Source organism: Alternaria infectoria (genome assembly GCF_024043175.1).
Source record: "Alternaria infectoria strain BMP 0036 chromosome Unknown scaffold_7, whole genome shotgun sequence".
Taxonomy (NCBI): Eukaryota; Fungi; Ascomycota; class Dothideomycetes; order Pleosporales; family Pleosporaceae; genus Alternaria; species Alternaria infectoria.
Window position 1 is genome coordinate 21,165 of NW_026250696.1, and position 18,953 is coordinate 40,117.

At 54.0% G+C, this 18,953-nt stretch overlaps 4 protein-coding genes and 1 non-coding gene across 5 annotated transcripts; 4 read left to right on the top strand and 1 right to left on the bottom strand.

Moving 5' to 3' along the window:
* Positions 1-1,111: 1,111 nt before the first annotated feature.
* J4E92_004886 lies at positions 1,112-1,220 on the bottom strand. The gene has a single exon. It is a non-coding gene; the product is annotated as a tRNA-Lys (tRNA).
* Positions 1,221-2,716: 1,496 nt separating this feature from the next.
* J4E92_004887 (uncharacterized protein) lies at positions 2,717-6,826 on the top strand (the record flags this gene model as incomplete). The annotated part of the gene is made up of 2 exons (XM_051496274.1): positions 2,717-6,600; positions 6,655-6,826. The coding sequence occupies 2 exons, from the start codon at positions 2,717-2,719 to the stop codon at positions 6,824-6,826; spliced, it is 4,056 nt and encodes a 1,351-aa protein (XP_051352994.1).
* Positions 6,827-7,985: 1,159 nt separating this feature from the next.
* On the top strand, positions 7,986-9,268 carry XYL1_2 (NAD(P)H-dependent D-xylose reductase (XR); the record flags this gene model as incomplete). Its single annotated transcript, XM_051496275.1, has 3 exons — positions 7,986-8,136; positions 8,392-9,182; positions 9,239-9,268. The coding sequence occupies 3 exons, from the start codon at positions 7,986-7,988 to the stop codon at positions 9,266-9,268; spliced, it is 972 nt and encodes a 323-aa protein (XP_051352995.1).
* A 1,909-nt stretch (positions 9,269-11,177) lies between these two features.
* On the top strand, positions 11,178-11,990 carry J4E92_004889 (uncharacterized protein; the record flags this gene model as incomplete). The annotated part of the gene is made up of 3 exons (XM_051496276.1): positions 11,178-11,209; positions 11,270-11,432; positions 11,586-11,990. 3 exons carry the CDS (start codon positions 11,178-11,180, stop codon positions 11,988-11,990), a joined length of 600 nt encoding a protein of 199 aa, XP_051352996.1.
* A 3,032-nt stretch (positions 11,991-15,022) lies between these two features.
* J4E92_004890 (uncharacterized protein) lies at positions 15,023-18,029 on the top strand (the record flags this gene model as incomplete). Its single annotated transcript, XM_051496277.1, has 7 exons — positions 15,023-15,221; positions 15,329-15,466; positions 15,519-15,740; positions 15,801-16,480; positions 17,508-17,706; positions 17,850-17,945; positions 17,995-18,029. The coding sequence occupies 7 exons, from the start codon at positions 15,023-15,025 to the stop codon at positions 18,027-18,029; spliced, it is 1,569 nt and encodes a 522-aa protein (XP_051352997.1).
* Positions 18,030-18,953: the final 924 nt, after the last annotated feature.

Consider the following 18,953-nt stretch of genomic DNA (forward strand, 5'->3'; position numbering starts at 1 on the left):
GAGACTCTTCATGTTGATGTACTGTGCGGTATTGGGGTCGCAGCCCTGGGTAACACAGGTACGGTAGTGAAACGCGTTGTGCAGGTCAGCGAGACCGAACGTGGCCTGTGAGCGAAGGCCTATGATCATTCTCAGGGCGCTCGGAGCAAGTGAGATGACCTATTGGTGCAGTGTTAGTTTCCAGTCTGATGTTCTCAGTGAATCGTTTCCTACCTCTTTCCACTCAAACATGTTAGAGACCAAGTCCATTGCCCTTTTGTTGACTCGCCTCCACGCAAATACAGTAGCAGTATCCATTTGTAAGATGATCTGCTGCTGCAACTCTACTGGTAATTTTGACAGTAAGCCAAGACTGGGCGCGGTGGTGTAGTCGAGTTCGAGAGCATGACAGCCGTTGTCGAGGATACAATGACGGGCAAGGATATCGGGATGAATGACGCCGCGGGAAGTGTTTTCTTGGTCGTATCTTTTGACGATTATGCTGTTTTCCGCCGACATGATGGTTTACTTGACGGAGATGGATTGCTGCGGTGAGATGTAGGCGCCTAAGTGGAAGGAAAACGAAACGTAGAAAGCAGTGTGGATCTTGGACTAAGACTAGCGCAAGTGTAATGTGCTTGTCATGTGACAGTAGAAGGAGAACAGACTCGATTGCGCGCTGGCGTCGGCTTGTGTAGACGATTCACTGTAGTGGTTATCGGTGAGCGTCTAAGAAACTTGGAACACTGCAAGACTATTAGTCTTAAGAACATATGTTGTGAATATATATCCAAAGAACAAACAAGGATGTACGCAGATGTCAAGAGTTGCATCTGCTGTGTATATCTCGAATAATGGGGTCGTATTCCTATGGTCTGTAGGACGCGGGAGGACTGCGGCCTATGTCGAATTGGTGCGAGCGATGAATGACAGACTAAACAAAAACAAATAAAAATACAATGATATCGTGGAGCAGAGTCGCCACAGTTCTGGTATGCAAATACGGTTTTGTAGAGTGTGGTGGTGGGGTAAAAAGGCTGTGGTGGTGGAAATGCCATCCACCAACATCCTCAACACCAAAAAAAGGGCTGAAGCGACCAAAGGAATCGAAACAAAAAAGCTAGAACGTACAAGCCCGACGTGGGGGTCGAACCCACAACCTTGAGATGTACTGAGTAATCGTGTCTGTTAGACCGTGAAAGACTAAGAGTCTCACGCTCTACCGATTGAGCTAGCCGGGCTAGTGATGTTGTTCGATGGAAAGCAGTCCACAAACAACCTTTGTATTGCAAGTAATGTAATCACCGGCTCAAGAGCATGGTAGTACAGCTTTCCAGGATAAAGTTTGCCATGACTGGAAGTATGGTGGGCGGGGCGGGGAGGATGTCCGCGGGACGGTTGGAAAATTTCATTAGTGGAACACCAACCATCTGCATGCTCGGTAAATCATCACCCTAACCTCCTGGCTATTGGCCATGGCTGTATTGATTACTTTACATTGAAGACGTTTACTTTCCGAACTTACGGTCTGTTGTGACAGTGAGATAACTCGACGGAAACTACTTACCAAGTAGTCTTCAAACCGCGGTCACTGTACGCGGGTACCATGATCAAGAAATTACACTGCCTTGGGGCGGATATGCAACGATTTACAGGCCACGAATACATGGTGCTATTTTGGGCGCATCGGCTGCGCCATGAGTACATACGAGTGAACGAGAACGAGCCACAGCCTCACTCTACCAACGATCCGTATAGTCCTAACCGTCAAAACTAACGTCAACTCTTCAGAAGAAGCATGTCGATGCACTTGCAAAATGCACATTCTCGACTGTGTAGCAGATGCACAGTTTGATGAGCTCGGCACTTTGATATATGAGCAAAATTCTAGATTCGTTCTGTCGGTTAGATCTGATCATCTTCGATGAGTTCAACATGCCGCAGCACGAACCGGGCTGGGAGAAATTGTAGTGTGCCCGCCTTACAAGCCGTCGGTACTTGGCGCAGTCCGGCAAGCCGAATGGTATTTTGGTACTAACAGGAGGTTAACAGTGTTGCGCATTGCATGGCGAACATTTTGATGGATGGACTCGTGTATTCTAGAACAAGGCCCTAGCAAAAGAAATGAAGAGCGTTGTTGAGAGTATCAGCATGCAGACTTGGCGCAACGTCAGGGTCTCCACCGAATCTCTCCCCACAACGTGGCGCCGCGTAATGTCGCTGCAAGTAGGGTAGTTTGCAGCATTCGCGCGTGCGTGCAGCGTGGTGCAATTTGAGACATACGGCCAAGGAGATCCGATATCATTCGTCGATATATCGAGACCCCAGGGGCGCGGTTGCAGCAGGTTGTCCAGGATCGGGGTAGGCACTGCCTCAGCACTTGGGTCCGTGCCTCCATCTTTCGACGACGGGCAAGCAGCGAAACCTTGCAAACAAATCCGCGACCATTGCCAGCGCCGGTGAAAGGTTGACGTTCGCTTTTCCACGATAGACACGCGATCACGACACATTGCGCGCAACCCGTACAAACTCAACTCCGAAACGCCGGCCAAGCTGTGTGACCTACTATTATTACCAGGGCGGCTTACGAGGAAGCTCCGCAAGACCTCCGTACTCCGTATACCTCCGCGACGCGCCCACACACTGCAGCGCAGACGACACACTGGCGACCCGTACATGAAGTGGTAGAGAAGCCGCGCTCTTCGGAGACAGACGCCCAGCACAACATTCGGCCGCTATGGCCAGCCGGCCGCCGGGGGGACCGTCTCACAGCGAGAACCTGATCGACTTCGACGACCACCAACCCACATATTACTCGGGCGCACCACCACCCGCAAACGACCATGACCTCCTCAACCGGTACGATATAGACAGCTCCGACGCGCCGCCCCAGGGCCGGCCCTCGGTGTCCTACGATGACTTTGTTGGGGGTGGGAGGGCGACGGCAGGCCTGCCGGGCGGGCCTGGCGCACCAACGGGTACCTCGCCCTATCTGGGGGGAGCAAACAATAACAGAGCCTACTCGCAAACGTCGGACCTGAACAACTACCAACGGTACTCTGACGCCGACATACCACACGACGACGATGCCTCAACACAGGGCTACTATGCTGCAGGAGGGGCGTATGATCAGGCTTCACCAGGTATACAGCGCGGGGCATCCAAGAAGGCGCACAACAGGAATAGTATCCTGAGTCTCGGAGGTGGCCTGACGGGGCGAGTCAAGAACATGTTCGGGCAGGGGAACGAGTACTCTGAGATGGACCTTCCATTGACTGAGAACGCAGCACACCAACGGCAGCCCAGCGCGACCGCGAGCGCACGCGACGATGGCCAGTCGTCGAAGACAAAGAAGGGGCTGGGCACGTTCAAGTTCGGCTTCGGTCGGGGTGCGCCAGACCCATCCACACTGGGGCCCCGAATCATCCACCTGAACAACCCGCCTGCGAACGCCGCGAACAAATACGTCGACAACCACATCTCCACCTCCAAATACAACGTCGTCACCTTCCTCCCGAAATTCCTCTACGAGCAGTTCTCCAAATACGCCAACCTCTTCTTCTTGTTCACTGCCATCCTACAACAGATTCCCGGTATCTCACCCACGTCGCGATTCACTACAATTGTCCCGCTCGGCATAGTCCTATTGGTCTCGGCGGTCAAGGAATACATTGAGGACTACCGGCGAAAACAGTCCGATTCTGACCTCAACAACTCGAAGGCGCAAGTTCTCAAAGGCTCCTCATTCGTGGACACAAAATGGGTCAACGTGGCAGTAGGCGACATTGTGCGCGTCGAATCTGAATCACCTTTCCCAACTGATCTGGTCCTACTCGCTTCTTCCGAGCCCGAGGGTCTGTGCTACATCGAAACGGCCAACTTGGACGGAGAGACGAACCTCAAGATCAAGCAAGCTATTCCGGAGACAGCTGACTATGTCAGTCCTGCTGAGCTAGCGCGACTGGGAGGCCGCATTCGATCGGAACAGCCGAACAGTAGTCTATACACGTATGAAGCAACCTTGACTATCGCAGCAGGTGGCGGAGAGAAGGAACTACCACTTCAACCCGATCAGCTGTTGTTACGTGGAGCTACATTACGAAATACCCCTTGGATACACGGCGTTGTTGTCTTCACTGGACACGAAACCAAGCTGATGAGGAATGCGACCGCTACACCTATCAAGACTACTGCCGTTGAGAGGATGGTAAACAAGCAGATTCTCATGCTTGTCGTCATTCTCATAATCCTAAGTATTATCAGCTCAATAGGCGACGTCATCATCCAATCCACGCAAAGAGACAGCCTCGAGTACCTTAGGCTTGAGACTTTCAACGGCGCCAAGCAGTTCTTCAGAGACCTTCTGACATACTGGGTGTTATACTCCAACCTGGTACCCATCTCACTTTTCGTGACAATCGAGATCGTCAAGTACTATACTGGCAGTCTGATCGATTCCGACTTGGACATTTACTACGAACCAACGGATACACCTGCGAAATGTCGAACTTCGTCATTGGTCGAGGAACTGGGTCAGATTGAATACATCTTTTCAGATAAGACGGGTACTCTGACCTGCAATGTGATGGAGTTCAAGCAGTCCACAATTGCTGGTATTCAGTATGCCGATGAGGTTCCAGAGGACAGACGTGCTACGATCGAGGACGGCGTTGAGGTTGGTATTCACGACTTCAAGCAGCTCGAGCAAAATCGCAAGACGCACCACAACAAGTATATCATTGATCAGTTCCTCACTTTGCTTTCAACTTGTCACACAGTCATTCCCGAGCGAAAGGGTGAAAAGGCCGCCATCAAGTACCAAGCTGCGTCTCCTGATGAGGGCGCTCTGGTTGAAGGTGCGGTGACTCTTGGTTACAAATTCATCGCACGAAAGCCGCGCGCCGTCATCATCGAAGTCGACGGTCGCGAGTTGGAATACGAGCTCTTGGCCGTTTGCGAATTCAACTCCACCAGGAAGAGGATGTCCACTATCTTCCGCACTCCCGAAGGCAAGATCGTGTGTTATACCAAGGGTGCTGACACTGTCATACTGGAGAGACTCAGCAAGGACAACCCCCATGTGGAAACGACGTTGACGCATCTTGAGGAATACGCTTCCGAGGGGCTGCGCACACTGTGTCTTGCTATGCGAGAAATACCGGAGAACGAGTTCCAGGAATGGTGGACGATCTTCAACACTGCGCAAACCACAGTCAGCGGAAACCGTGCCGAAGAGCTAGACAAAGCCGCTGAGCTTATTGAGCGTGACATGACTCTACTTGGCGCGACTGCTATCGAAGACAAGCTGCAGGAGGGCGTGCCAGACACCATCGCTACTCTGCAATCAGCCGGTATCAAGGTCTGGGTTCTCACTGGAGATCGTCAAGAAACCGCTATCAACATTGGCATGAGCTGCAAGCTGATTAGTGAAGACATGAGTCTGCTCATCATCAACGAGGAAAACAAGAAAGATACACGAGACAACATTCGCAAAAAGTACCAAGCAGTCACTAGCCAGAGCCAAGGCGGTGCAGAAATGGACGTCCTCGCTCTGGTCATCGACGGCAAGTCGCTCACTTACGCTCTTGAACGCGACCTTGAGAAGGAGTTTTTGGATCTCGCTGTCAGGTGCAAGGCTGTCATCTGTTGCCGTGTCTCCCCTCTCCAGAAGGCTCTTGTTGTCAAGCTTGTCAAACGCCATCTCAAGGCTATCCTCTTGGCCATCGGCGACGGTGCGAACGATGTATCCATGATCCAAGCTGCTCACGTTGGTGTTGGTATCAGCGGTATGGAGGGATTGCAGGCAGCCCGCAGCGCGGATATCGCGATTGGCCAATTCCGCTACCTGCGTAAGCTTCTTCTTGTCCATGGCGCGTGGAGCTACCAGCGTGTTAGCAAGGTCATCTTGTACTCCTTCTACAAGAACATTGCCATGTTCATGACGCAGTTTTGGTACGCTTTCCAGAACGGTTTCTCCGGCCAGATTATCTACGAATCGTGGACATTGACGATGTACAACGTGTTCTTCACGGCTGCACCGCCTTTCGTCCTGGGTATTTTCGATCAGTTCGTAAGCGCAAGGCTTTTGGACAGGTATCCGCAACTCTACCGACTCAGTCAGTCTGGCGTGTTCTTTAGGATGCACTCTTTCTGGTCATGGGTTGGAAATGGTTTTTACCACTCGCTAATCCTCTACTTCGGCGCTCAAGCATTCATTCTGTGGGACTGGCCGCAATGGGATGGCCGAAACGCAGGTCATTGGGTCTGGGGAACTGCCTCCTACACAGCCAACCTTGCGACTGTTCTTCTCAAAGCCTCTCTCATCACCAACATCTGGACGAAGTACACTGTCATCGCCATCCCAGGCTCCATGTTGCTTTGGTTCATCCTGATGCCCATCTACGCCATTGTAGCTCCCAAGGTCAATATCTCCACCGAATATGTTGGTGTTATCGAGCGCTTGTTCCCCGACCCGCGGTTCTGGGCAATGGTCTTGGTGTTGCCGCCACTCTGTCTCATCCGAGACTTTGCATGGAAGTATGCCAAGAGGATGTATTTCCCGCAAAGCTACCATCACGTCCAGGAGATTCAGAAGTACAACATCCAGGATTATCGGCCACGGTATGTTACTCTATCCTTACCCTTGCTAGGAACAGCTGACTAACTCTTCAACAGCATGGAACAATTCCAAAAAGCGATCCGTAAAGTCCGACAAGTGCAGCGCATGCGCAAACAACGTGGTTATGCGTTCTCTCAAACAGACGAATCGCAGGCTAGAGTGTTGCAAGCCTATGACACCACACAGCAACGAGGTCGGTTCGGAGAGATGGCGAGTTCGCGGAAGTAAGCCGGGATCTGGGTATGATCGCGGGAACCAACTTCACTCATCGGTGTTTGCTTGGCGCATGGGAATGGGCGGAACGATATTCGTGTATGACTGCGCTCCCAGTGGGCATGATGTCTTTGCTATCGGTACTGCATAGTGTTATTGATGTTAGCGTCAATCAACGAAGCTTTTGCTCGTAGTTTCTAATGACCTATTTTTCATTAAGCTTTCCTTTTGTCGCTGATGTGTTGTAATGTCACTTCACTCCCGGCTATTGCAACAATCTCAGCGTCATGTCGCATGTCCGAAGAGCCTCAAACGTTTCATCGCCCCACCACGGCATGCGAACAGCACAAAAAGAAATCCCACGTCGGCTCATCGCTTATCCAATGCCATGGACGAACGGTAAATCACGACCATGGCGCGTACTAATTATCCGGTGCCTCGAGCTGTCGAGACTAGTAGCTACTTTACCCGTCGACCGCGTGGTGGCAGGCCAAATTGTGGGTAGGGAGGGGCACATGGTACCCCACTATCGTCACTGTGGTGATCGTGATTGCAGCTGCGCTCTTTTGCCAGCGTTACGGCGCTCGCATGCAGTTTCAGGACGCAGAAGTTTCTGATTGAGCATTGTTGAGACCAGCCGCTATTTACCCATGTATTGAGAATTGCCGGACAAGAGGAAGGAAGGAAGAGACATTGCAGTAGTATTTTGCAGGCTCCGCCAAACACCAAGGCCGACCAACACGCTCAGCATCCGCCACAAGCATGCGGCGCAACAAGGATAAATAGGCAGGCGGAACCATAACCCATCAGGGTAAAGGCGCAGACAAGGCCATGGCAGCCCAGTCGTCCGGTTGAAGACGCAGGGTCATATGGTGATGCTAGCCTCTGACACGGCGTATATAGACGGCAGGCTGTTGTACCTGGCGCCAAAATCTGTTATTCCGTCTGCAAAATACACGTATATACTACCCCCAGGGACATGATTGCTGGGCGCTTCAATTGCCGTGCTAGCAGTATTAATACGCTGCGTGCCGCCTGTTCTTCTGCCGTTGCTACTACTTGCAGACCTCTTGCTTCTTCCTCTTTTACTCGTTCGACAAGACCTTGCTTTGGACGTTCACCTCCTACGTTACTACAAAAGAATAGCTTTGCGCATCGCAACTTCTTCGCTACCATGGCTGTCAACACTCCCTACGTTACGCTCAACGATGGCAACAAGATGCCCCAAGTTGGCTTTGGACTGTGGAAGGTCGACAATGCTACCTGCGCCGACACTGTTTACAACGCCATCAAGGCTGGATACAGGTTGTTCGACGGTGCCTGCGGTACGTCCATCCCCTCTCCTCATCCCCAGAGCCGCTGTTGGCGGAGGTCTGGGGAAGCGGTCTCGATTACTACGAAACGCTCCATCGGCCCGTAAACCGTAAAGAGCAGAGATCTATCGGCAATCGCAGACGGGGTTTTCCCTCCGATTTACCGGTGGCTTCTGCATCCTCCGCAAGGTTGCATTGCGTCGGAATGCTAGCGCCCTCGCTCGGAACAGCGCCGCGCATGATCACAGCTGACAATCCAATCTACAGACTACGGCAACGAAGTCGAGTGCGGTCAGGGTGTAGCCCGCGCCATCAAGGACGGGCTCGTAAAGCGCGAAGACCTCTTCATCGTCAGCAAGCTGTGGCAAACATTCCACGAGCGCGAGCAAGTGGAGCCCATCTGCAAGAAGCAACTGGCCGACTGGGGCGTCGACTACTTCGACCTGTACATCATCCACTTCCCCGTCGCGCTCAAGTACGTCGACCCCAAGGTGCGCTACCCACCGGGCTGGTTCGTCGACGGCGAGAGCAAGATCGAGCACAGCAATGCCAGCCTACAAAGCACATGGGAAGCCTTTGAGGAGCTCAAGAACAAGGGCCTGGCCAAGAGCATCGGTGTGAGCAACTACTCGGGCGCCCTCCTCCTCGACATGTTCACCTACTGCAAGACCAAGCCCGCCACCCTACAGATCGAGCACCACCCCTACTACGTCCAGCCCTACCTCATCGAGCTCGCCAAGCAGCACGACATCAAGGTCACCGCATACTCTTCCTTCGGCCCCCAGAGCTTCATCGAGTGCGACATGAAGATCGCGGCTGACACACCCCTCCTCTTTGACCACCCCGTCATCAAGAAGATTGCTGATGCGCATGGCAAGACTCCCGCGCAGGTCCTCCTCCGCTGGTCGACACAGCGCGGTCTTAGCGTTATCCCCAAGTCCAACTCGGCGAACCGTCTGCAGCAGAACTTGGATGTTACCAGCTTTGATCTCAAGGACAATGAGATTGCGGAGATCTCTGGTCTGGACAAGAACTTGAAGTTCAACGCTCCTACCAACGTAAGTTTAGATGCGTATCTTTGTGGTATAGGCTGAGTGCTAATGGTGTGTTGCAGTACGGTATCCCTTGCTACGTCTTCGCATAGACGGATGGGGCTGGGAGAGAGTGGTGGATGAACGAGGATGACGATATGAATAAATAGATGAACAGCACGGCGCGTTGCACTGCGCTGATAGCCAGATAGCAACGCCAGATGGCGAAAATGAATATATACTGTCAAAACACTCGTCCACAGTGCAAACCACACTGTCGATTATCGTGACGAGGGATGATGAAGAACGAAAACTGAGTCGCGACCCTTTACCCAAGCTCCGAACGAGTGGTCTCAGTCCCTTCCAACACGCACGTCAATGCACCGTCACACCCCCTCCTCGCCCGGCTTTCAGGCAAAACCAAAGCACACCTGCCTAACCACGCCCGGACTATCCGATAACACACCAATACCGCACGCCAGTTTGTTGTCATAGCTGTCACACTCGCTCTAGCCCCTACTGCATCATCGCGCCAAGCACATCATGCACCTAACGCGTCCGCTCCACGGTACAAGCCACGTCTAGAACCCGTTCTGTTGTACCAGCCCTGCAGGCGCGTGGGATCGTGATGGCTTTGCTGTGCTGGTTGTGCATGGGACATGGCATCATTGGTCTTCGCGATCTTCAATCTGAGCGACCAGGGTGGCTTTGCTGAGAGGTAGCCCTGGAAATGATTGGTCACGGAATAAGGAAGCGTCGGCATCCGGGTGTTTCTGTCGAGAACGAGACTCGGGAAATGTGAGATGGGCATGCGAGAATGCGCATCCAACAATCCCATCATGAAAACTCCATCAGCCCATGAATATGCACTACGCCCTCAGTTGCGGGGTCTATCGCATACCTAGGCAAAAGACACCTGCCGACAGCCGTACAAGCGCGGCATATCCAAGAGAGACAAAGATAACGTTTGTACTTGTACGGCTTGCAAGGGCACGGAATGACGCGCTTGCGATTCTAGGTCTTCGAGGTTCTTGTTTCCGCTAAGCTCCGGAAGGTGCTCCACTGGAACAACCGCTTGCCGCATGATCCGCATTGGCATTGGCACATAAAGCACACATGGCAAGCGCTGGGGGGGACTAGGGCTAGACCTGTTTGTGTGATGCGTGTTGTTGATGGCGCATTTGGACTTCAGAGGTGAATCATTCGCGTGGATGTGAAGTACAAGGTTGCGTGAAAGCTACCCAGCTTGCGCATCAGTTTCACGAAGTAATCAAAACGCGCGTGCGCATTATAGCGACCCAGACCAGAGAGATCCTTAACCCGTGACATCACTCCGAGTCGTCCGCCGCCCATCGCAGGGCAGCACCTCATAGTGCATCCTGCATCCGCGGATCCCGGAGCTAGTCCGAAAAAAAAGCTCCTACCCTATGTACTAGGTCACGACAAAGTTAAATCTTTCACATCGGAACACCGAAACGCAGGACCGATTAACAATCCAGAGGGCTCTTTCTATCGGCCAACTCAGGCAAAACTGACATCAAGCTTCCGAGGTCGTTGGCCTATTTACTTTACTTGACTACTGCACGCGACACCACGTTTACGCCTCTTGACTTTGACTACTCTTCCGGCAACCGGCTTGCGATTATTGCGATTACGATTGTACTACTTACTAGCTACCTGCTAGCTAGTTCCCCGCGAAAAGACTACGAGATACATACAAGAAAGCTCGGTGCCGGATCCTTCGCTTTTGCTTCTGCCTCCTTCCTGATCCTGAATTCCGACGCGCCGGTACTGATCTGCTGTTTGATACCCACCCCCGGAGTCTGTCTGACGTATTTGATTTGAATCTGCTTTTTATACGGAGGTTTAACGCGCATCACGCCGGAACGAAACGAAACGCAACGAAGCGCAGCGCATTGTTACTTTGAGTCCTGATCAAGGCGCATCCGCATCCACATCTACATCCACACCGTCATACCTGAATCCCATCCTCATCCCTCTGGCCTGGACCGAACGGGAAACATGGCACTATCGGTCGAGCAAAAGCAGATGAGGTATGTCCGCGAACGCGCGAAGCTTGCGCCATGCAGCAAATACTGACTTCGCTCCCACAGATTCCTAGCCGTCGTGCTCCCCTCCCTCACACTCTGCACACACACGCTCCTCGCCCTCTCCTTCCTGCTCCCGGGCTCAGATCCCAACCGCGCCGTCTTCTCCATCACATACAATGCCATCGCCGGCAGCGCAAGCATATTAGGCCTCGTGGGCGCAATACGGGTAAGCACGCAAGCCACCTTCTTCATCCCCGCGATTCGTGCGACTGGCGGGTCCTGGATGGGTTCGGGTTCGCGCGGAGGAAAGCAACATCCAAGACATGTGCAAGACAATTAGTAAGACAAAGGCGGAAATGTGCTAACGCCCTGTTTCTAGTTGTTACCGCGCCTAGTGTCAGCTTACACCATCGTCCACGCCATCACCCTCTCCTTCGTCACCATCGCGCTCGTAAACCTGATTTTGCCCTTCGACTTCCGGTTACTCAATCCGGTTATTCCGAGCTATGCCGTTGATGGGTCGCTGTTGTGCCGCGATATCGATGCCGGATTTGGCTGGGACGACGAGTGGTTGGAGAAGTGCTCGATGACTTTTATTGTCGTCAAGTTTGCGATTGCGGGGCTGGGGTTGAGCTTGATGGGCGCGCAGTGGTGGGCACTGTGCAGTGTGAGGGCGTGGGGGCAGGAGTTGGGTGGTGAGGATAGGAGTGGCGAGGGGGACGTGGAAAAGGCTGGCCTTGTGCGAAGGGACGATTTTATGTTTGATGAAAAGACGGGGTTCTAAATGATTTATGAATTAAAGAGTATCAACAAAACTGGCACCAACAGCAAGACCAGCTCGCGCACGAAGTGTAGCTTTCAAGACTGGTTGGATTGCGATTGCAGCTCAACGCCAAGCCTGTTCCTTCGTCTTCTGGGCTGGCTGCGGCAGTACGGGAAAGTTGATGACTGACACAGTGTCGATCGCATCCTGGTGGGTTTCCCGAACCCAAAGTTGCCCAACTCCCTGCTCCCCTGGTCTGGGAGTATCTCTCCAGAAGACGAACGTTGGAACCCTCGCCCACTCCGTATGATATCGGGTGTACGTCGTTACCTCCCCAGTCAGACAGGTTTGGCATTCGAAGTTGCACCTGGAAGTCTGACCAGTCCCTCCACAGTGCAGGCATATCTTGACCCTATGACTGACCCATTCATTTTTTGCCGGAAGTCCGGTGTCAGACCCGGTTTTGATATGCCTCGTGAACCTTGCAACATGGCAGAAGCAGACGTTTGGTGGTAGTTCGATAACGTCGTGCGGTACGTTGACTCTTGCCATCGGCAGACAGGCTGGACTGAGCGATGATTTGAAACTACCGATGGGGCATGTGACCCTGCACAGGATACAGTATCGATGGGTGGGTTTCGAAGACGGTGGAGCTAGATGACGTTGAATGGCGCGTTGTACACATCGTGGGCGTGGAATTTGCCATCGTCGCTGATTAAGCCATACTATGCTGTTGAGTCGTCGATGTGTGAGCCCGAGGGCGACTATCGCATCATGCGGAAGAATGTCTGCGATATCGAGGATAAGCTCAGTCGGGAGGTCGATGAGCTGTGCTGGTGTCGCGGGCATGTCTTCCTGTACGCTCGGCAGAGGTGGCTGTTGATACTTCGTGGATCTTCGTGATCTGAGGATTGGAAACAGTCGTAGGAGGAGGTCGATGCAGTACGCTCGCGCACAAGGCGAGGCCCATTTGCGTAGCCATAGGGGTGGAGTCATTCACACTGTATAGCCACCGCTGTGACATTTCACGTCCGACTGTAAAGACGAACAGCGCCCGTCCTTTGAAGGGTGAATTCGCTGCTAATAAGGGATCCATGAATTCGCCTCCTTTCCAAGGGCGGTGTCTCATATTCATGCGTGAGGTGGGCGTTGCGCTTCATCATGTGTGACGGGCTTATCGGGCGTATATGTTGCAAGGGAGGATGAGTGGTCATGTCGGAGGTGTGGCTGATGGCTTGAGCGATGCCTAGACTCATGATCGGTGGCAGGCGCGTGATGTCAAGAAATGAAAGGGGAAAGAGCGTTGGATGTTGATGACTCGAAATGTGTGATGACGATGGAATGGAATGGACAGGGTGACTGAGCGGATAGGCGAAAGGAGAATACATCCCTCAGGATGACGTGTGCAAGGCTTACTTTTGGAGGCTATAGCGCAACGGCGGAGTGTAGGCGAAGTTGGCGAACTACAGAAGCTGGGGTATGCGGGAGCGCAGGCCTAGCCGAATGGGTTGTACCCTTGTCTGTGTTGGTCGGTTCACGCACGTGCCATTTTGTTATTGCGCATACAGTGAGGTGTTTTCGACCGTCGGCTGGCTTTGTACATATAAAGACTTGTGTATCTGGAGACTCGGCAGCGCATTCCGAACCCCCACATCGTGGATGGGTACTGACGTCGCATATCAGCATGCGAAGCTCGGCGTGCATGGCGTTGCTATCTTGACTCTGTTAAACCTCATCTGGAAACAAGGCCGGCACCGAAGCTGGCCATCTTGGTCTTCTCTGAGCCAGATGGACGCAGGCGACACCACACCGATGGTAGGAGTATCATCTCTCTGGTGGATGTGCATGTGCTCTGATGGAGAAGCAAGCCACAAGTCGATATTTTCACGAATGTCTGTCTTTGGTGGGTGCTTATTGGAGGCAGCCCACATTGCTCGTCCGATTGCCCCGCATCACAGCCCAAGCGCTTCCACATGGTGCGTGATGGTGGAGGGCAGTGATCATGCTGGCAGCACGGCGTGGCATGCGTCGGCCTGGCAGCCATGGATTGCTGCACTCGCGGGCGCACTGGCGGGGCACTGCGAACGCGAGGTTCGCAGATGACGGCCACGACGCAGCTGTAGAGGTCTATGGGAGGACGCAGACCCTGAGTCGGTGTATGTCAGGGCCGTGACAAAGCCAGACCGGTAGGGTCCACGTGTAAAGGAGACGCGCGGGGCTTTGTTGCGAATAGCCGACGACAGATAGGGTGGTGAGAGCCCGAACGACGGTTGCAGGTTCGCTAAACGCGCCCGCTGCTCGCACTGCATATCCCGCAGTCCTCGACGACGACATGCAGCTGCCCCTCTCGGACGTCATCCGCCAGCTCTTCCACTTCGCCGACTGCTGAAGAGCCGTAGAGTTGGGCTTCCAGGACAACGGCAGCCACCAACGCGAGGCTGCGGCGTCTGTCATACGAAGTACGCGGTTGGACCAGGACGGGATGGAAGGCATGTCGAACTAATTGCATGCAGCTGGTGAGGCCCGTGTCGTCGAAGCGGAGATGAATTAAGTGGATAGGTCGTTGCTCGGCCTGCTTAGCGCGAGGAATCCAGCATCCCCTTTCGCCATGTCCTCACATTCCCGCGATATCTCCCGAAGTCCCTCCCTGACCCCTATCCGCTCTCAGTTGTGCTTTTCCTGGTGCCTCACTTGCTGCCTGCCCGGTGAACAGCTGTCGCTCCTTTTTCGCGGTGAAGGTGAGTTCACGGTTCACTTTCTTCGGTACGCGGCACGACCCTGCTCGTCCAAAACATCTCCGCTCTCCACCAAAATTTTCCGCTGCCCGCCTCGACCTCATTTCCCGCCCCCATATCGTCAACACGGGCTGCCGCCGACCGCCGAACCTCTTGTTGCCGAACCTCAGTCGCCAATTGCTGCGTGCCATTGCTGGACCAGAACAACCGTACTGACCAGTGTACTCAGAATATCTAGACTAGTCCCGCCCACGAGCCCTTTGGCGTTGCGCAACTACACCGACTCCCACGAAGCCACCGGACTGCCTCTTGCCCGCCATGTCCTACTACAACGACGCGTCGTGGAACACACCCGCTCCCGGCCGCCAGCAGTCATGGGAGCAGCCCCAACCGCCCTCGCGCTCAGGTACCGGCCACATGGGATTCAACGGCGCAGGTGCAGCGATTCACATGGATGTAGGCACAAGCTCCACGGTCAACAGCGAGGTCGCCAATGCCTTTGCTTCGCAGTTTGAGGGTACGTAGTTCCGGCGGTGGGGTCTGTCAGAGCCAATGCGACCCGACATGGCAGTGACAGGCCCCGTCGCAACCATAGGCGAGGCGAGTGCTGACCAGTGACCACAGAGGTCGACCGCGCCATTGAGAACCTCAGCAAGAGCGGCAAGCCCCTCGGCCCCGGCTTCCCTCCCACCCCCATGGGCGCCAACCGCCGCGAGTCGATGCCCATGATGGGAGGCGCGCCCCGCCCATACCCCGACTTCGGTACACACTTCCGCCCACGCATGCCCCTCCACACCGCTGACATGTGACACAGAGCAGCAGCGCATGGGCGGCCCCCAGCGCCACCACTCGGTCAGCGAGTACGACGGCTCCCGCTCCCACTCGGCGACCAACGTCCAGGGCTTCTACCAGAACCAGCGCGGCTATGCGCCCCGACCCAACGACGCGGACCAGATGGCACAGGCGAAGCGACGGATGGCGGCTCAGCGTGAGCGTGAGCTGCGCAACTATCATCAGGAGCAGCAATACCACAGAAGTAAGGACTCGGAATCTGGGCAACAATAGGCAGGACAGTTGGTTGACTAGGGTAATACAGACGTTTCAGGCTCAGGCTCCAAGTCGGACCGCTCCATGAGCCCCAATGCCATGAATGAAGATGAGCGCCGCGAACTCATCGCCCGCCAGCACCGTGCTTTGTATGGCGAGACCTCCACCCTGTACAACAGCAACCCCACCTCGAGCCAGGATGTCCGCGTTCAGACTTCTGCTGCCGGCCGTGGCCCCTCTCCGCTCGCCTTTGACCCCTTCGGCATGCAGGCCCAGTCCGGCGAGGGCTCCGTCCAGATGCCTCCCCGCGACAAGGACGTTACTGGTGGTGCTCAGGATGCTCGTGCCAACAGCACCTCTTCGCCGTCCGGTACCCAGAACCCCGCGTTCAACCTCTTCGATGCGCAGCAGGCGAACCGCACTTCCAACTCGTCGCCCGGAGGCTCTCCTCCCGTGCCCGGTCAGAAGGCCAACGGCTCTGGTGTCGCCCCCATTGGCACTCGTCCCCAGAACCAGAACCTGCAGCAGCCAGGCGGTGCCGCCCTGGGCAAGCGCGCAAACTCACCGCTGCCGTCGCCTCTTGGCTACAACTCGTACAACGCGAGCGAGCAGAACAACATGACGACATCTGCTTCTATGAACCCTTCTTCTACTGTCACTGACAAGGGCGTTGGTATTTGGAACAACGGACCCTGGAGCAACACCCCCACCCAGGGAGTCCAGGCGTCTGTTTGGGGTTAGAAAACGGAGTTTTGATTAGGGAGATAGGATGCACCTCCGGAGTTACTGCATTTCAGGTGTCTCGGGCATACTGTGTCGGTCTTTCAGATACAACCATGGGTGGAGCCGGTCAATTGGTGGTCGGCGAATATTTCCTGTGGGTTTGGCGGCGCACTTGCAGCATGCTCGCCTACGTTCCACATCTCTGGGTCTGCTGAAGATAATATACCTCTTACGGGCGGTTACATGGGTGTTTGCTAGGCAAGGTTAAGGGTCGGCATCGGTTTACGGGGCTTGCGGGAGTTTGCTTAAGGATGACTTGCTATTACCGGTTGCTAGCTTTCGGATCTGGTCGAGGGCATCTACATCATCGAAAGTGGGCTAGGTCCTACGCTGATGATATTGGGACGCTATCTGGCCTGGTATATCAAACGGTCTAATGGGAAAAGTGGCTTGGGACGAACCATCCTTGTGGTGAAAATGCTTTGCACGATGTCTCCAGTGAATTTCTTCATACCACCGCTGTGTTCATGCACCTGCCTGTTCGGGACAACCGCTGCCGTGGTGAAGGAGCTAACACGTGACCCTTGCTAGCGGCGTTCTAAGCGAGGCAATCGAGGTCAGGGTTAGCGCGGCGCGGCAACCCCAGCTCCAGAATCGTGGCCTTTGAGAGCCGCCGAGCGACTATCACCAGCTGCTTCCACAACATCTTCCATCACAACCACTCCGTCCATCTCGCCCCGGTCACCGTCAAAAACACACATCATGGTCAGTAACAATTCCCTTGGCGCTAGAGGAGGCCATTGGACGCACGAGGACACCTGGCTGTCGTTCCGGAGGATGCGACAGGAGAGCAAGAGCATGAGGACATGTCACAGAGACTATTGGACTGGTGTCGCGTGCTGTCACTTCTCGACCTGTCTGCTATCCGTTCAGACGTCATGGTTTCTCGATCCATCCAAGAAGCCCCGCGACAATGCCCTCATGCACAAGCCAAACCTCAGAACACGAAGATCATTGCTAACATCACGGATAGTCTGCTGCACGCGCTACCTCCCCCGCCACGGGCTCTACCGGCTCAACAACCGCGCGCCCTGCGTCACCAAAGCCCCCAGGTGGCCCCGCGACCGTTATGCGCAGGAAAGCTGCGGCTGACCGCGCTGAGAAGACCGCGAACCTGCGACCAAGCAGCACAAGGGCGGCTGGTGCTGGCGGCAGCTCGAGCACTATGCTGAGTAAGTGCATTCCGAGCTGGGTAGAGAACGAGAAGAGGAGGACGTGTAGTGGAATGAGCTGCTCAGCTATGCTAGCAGCGAATGTAGCATGCGGCGGTTGGCAGAGATACAATTATGGGACATTGGCTAACATCCATTTCCAGGGCTATACACCGATGAGTCCCCCGGTCTGAAGGTCGACCCCGTCGTGGTCATGACCCTGTCCGTTGTCTTCATCTTCAGCGTTGTCGCTCTTCACGGTACGTACACCGGAACATTCGATAACAGTGTCAATCTAACAGCTCTCAGTCATCGCCAAGGTCATGCGCCGATTCTCCGCATAAACACATCTTCCCAGACGCACCCTTTACAATATTCGACCGATTCCCCTACGTTGAGGTTGGCCCTCTACTGCGGCGACCTCAACATTTCTCACAACCTCTATTTGCGATTACCCGTGTTCATTTCCTTATCATCTATTCCCGATCGTTGGGCACAGGCATAGAAAGCATGGGACGAACCGTAAAAGCATTGTATCAGGATATCATCTTGACCGTTGACTTGGCAGGACGATAGAAAGCTCGTATGGCCAGGGACTGCTAGTTTTGCTTGCTGTATTATAGGTCCCCATTGGAAACAGGAGTTTTGACAATGTGTTCTCATTGAAGTCTGTTGAATCAATTCACCGTGATGGAACCGGCAATAGCTGAAGTCTGAGGATCTAATTGGGGGAAAGTCAATGCAGCTGAGATGCGCGCTCGTGTCCCTCTTTCTCACCACAGCACATACATGCACTCTTCAACATCTCAAGAATTCCGGACATGTTGCTATTAAGATTCTTCAATCCACAGGCCTTTCTATGTCATAATGTCGTATCTGTACACTTCCGCCTCTCTGGTCCGAATTCTCCATCGAACCAACGCAAACTACAAAGGGGTATTCTAAACTCATTTTGAAGCAAAACATCCACCCAAACGATGCAACACGGAGCCTACACAAGACGGCTCGCGCGATCAACCTCGATCTTGAACTCTTTCTTCTTCCCAATAACCAACCTAGTTCCATTGGAACCACTCCCCCCAGACTCCGCAGCCTTATCCAACTCCTCCCTCGTAATGCTCAAACTCCTCTCTCCAACCCAGACCTCCGCTTCATGCCCACGATACATATGCGTGGGACGAAAATGCTCATCCGCCGTCATGAACCCATGAGTATGCCCTGGCGGCGGCGCTCTCGTCGGACTACTAGATTGCATCGATTCGAGAGCA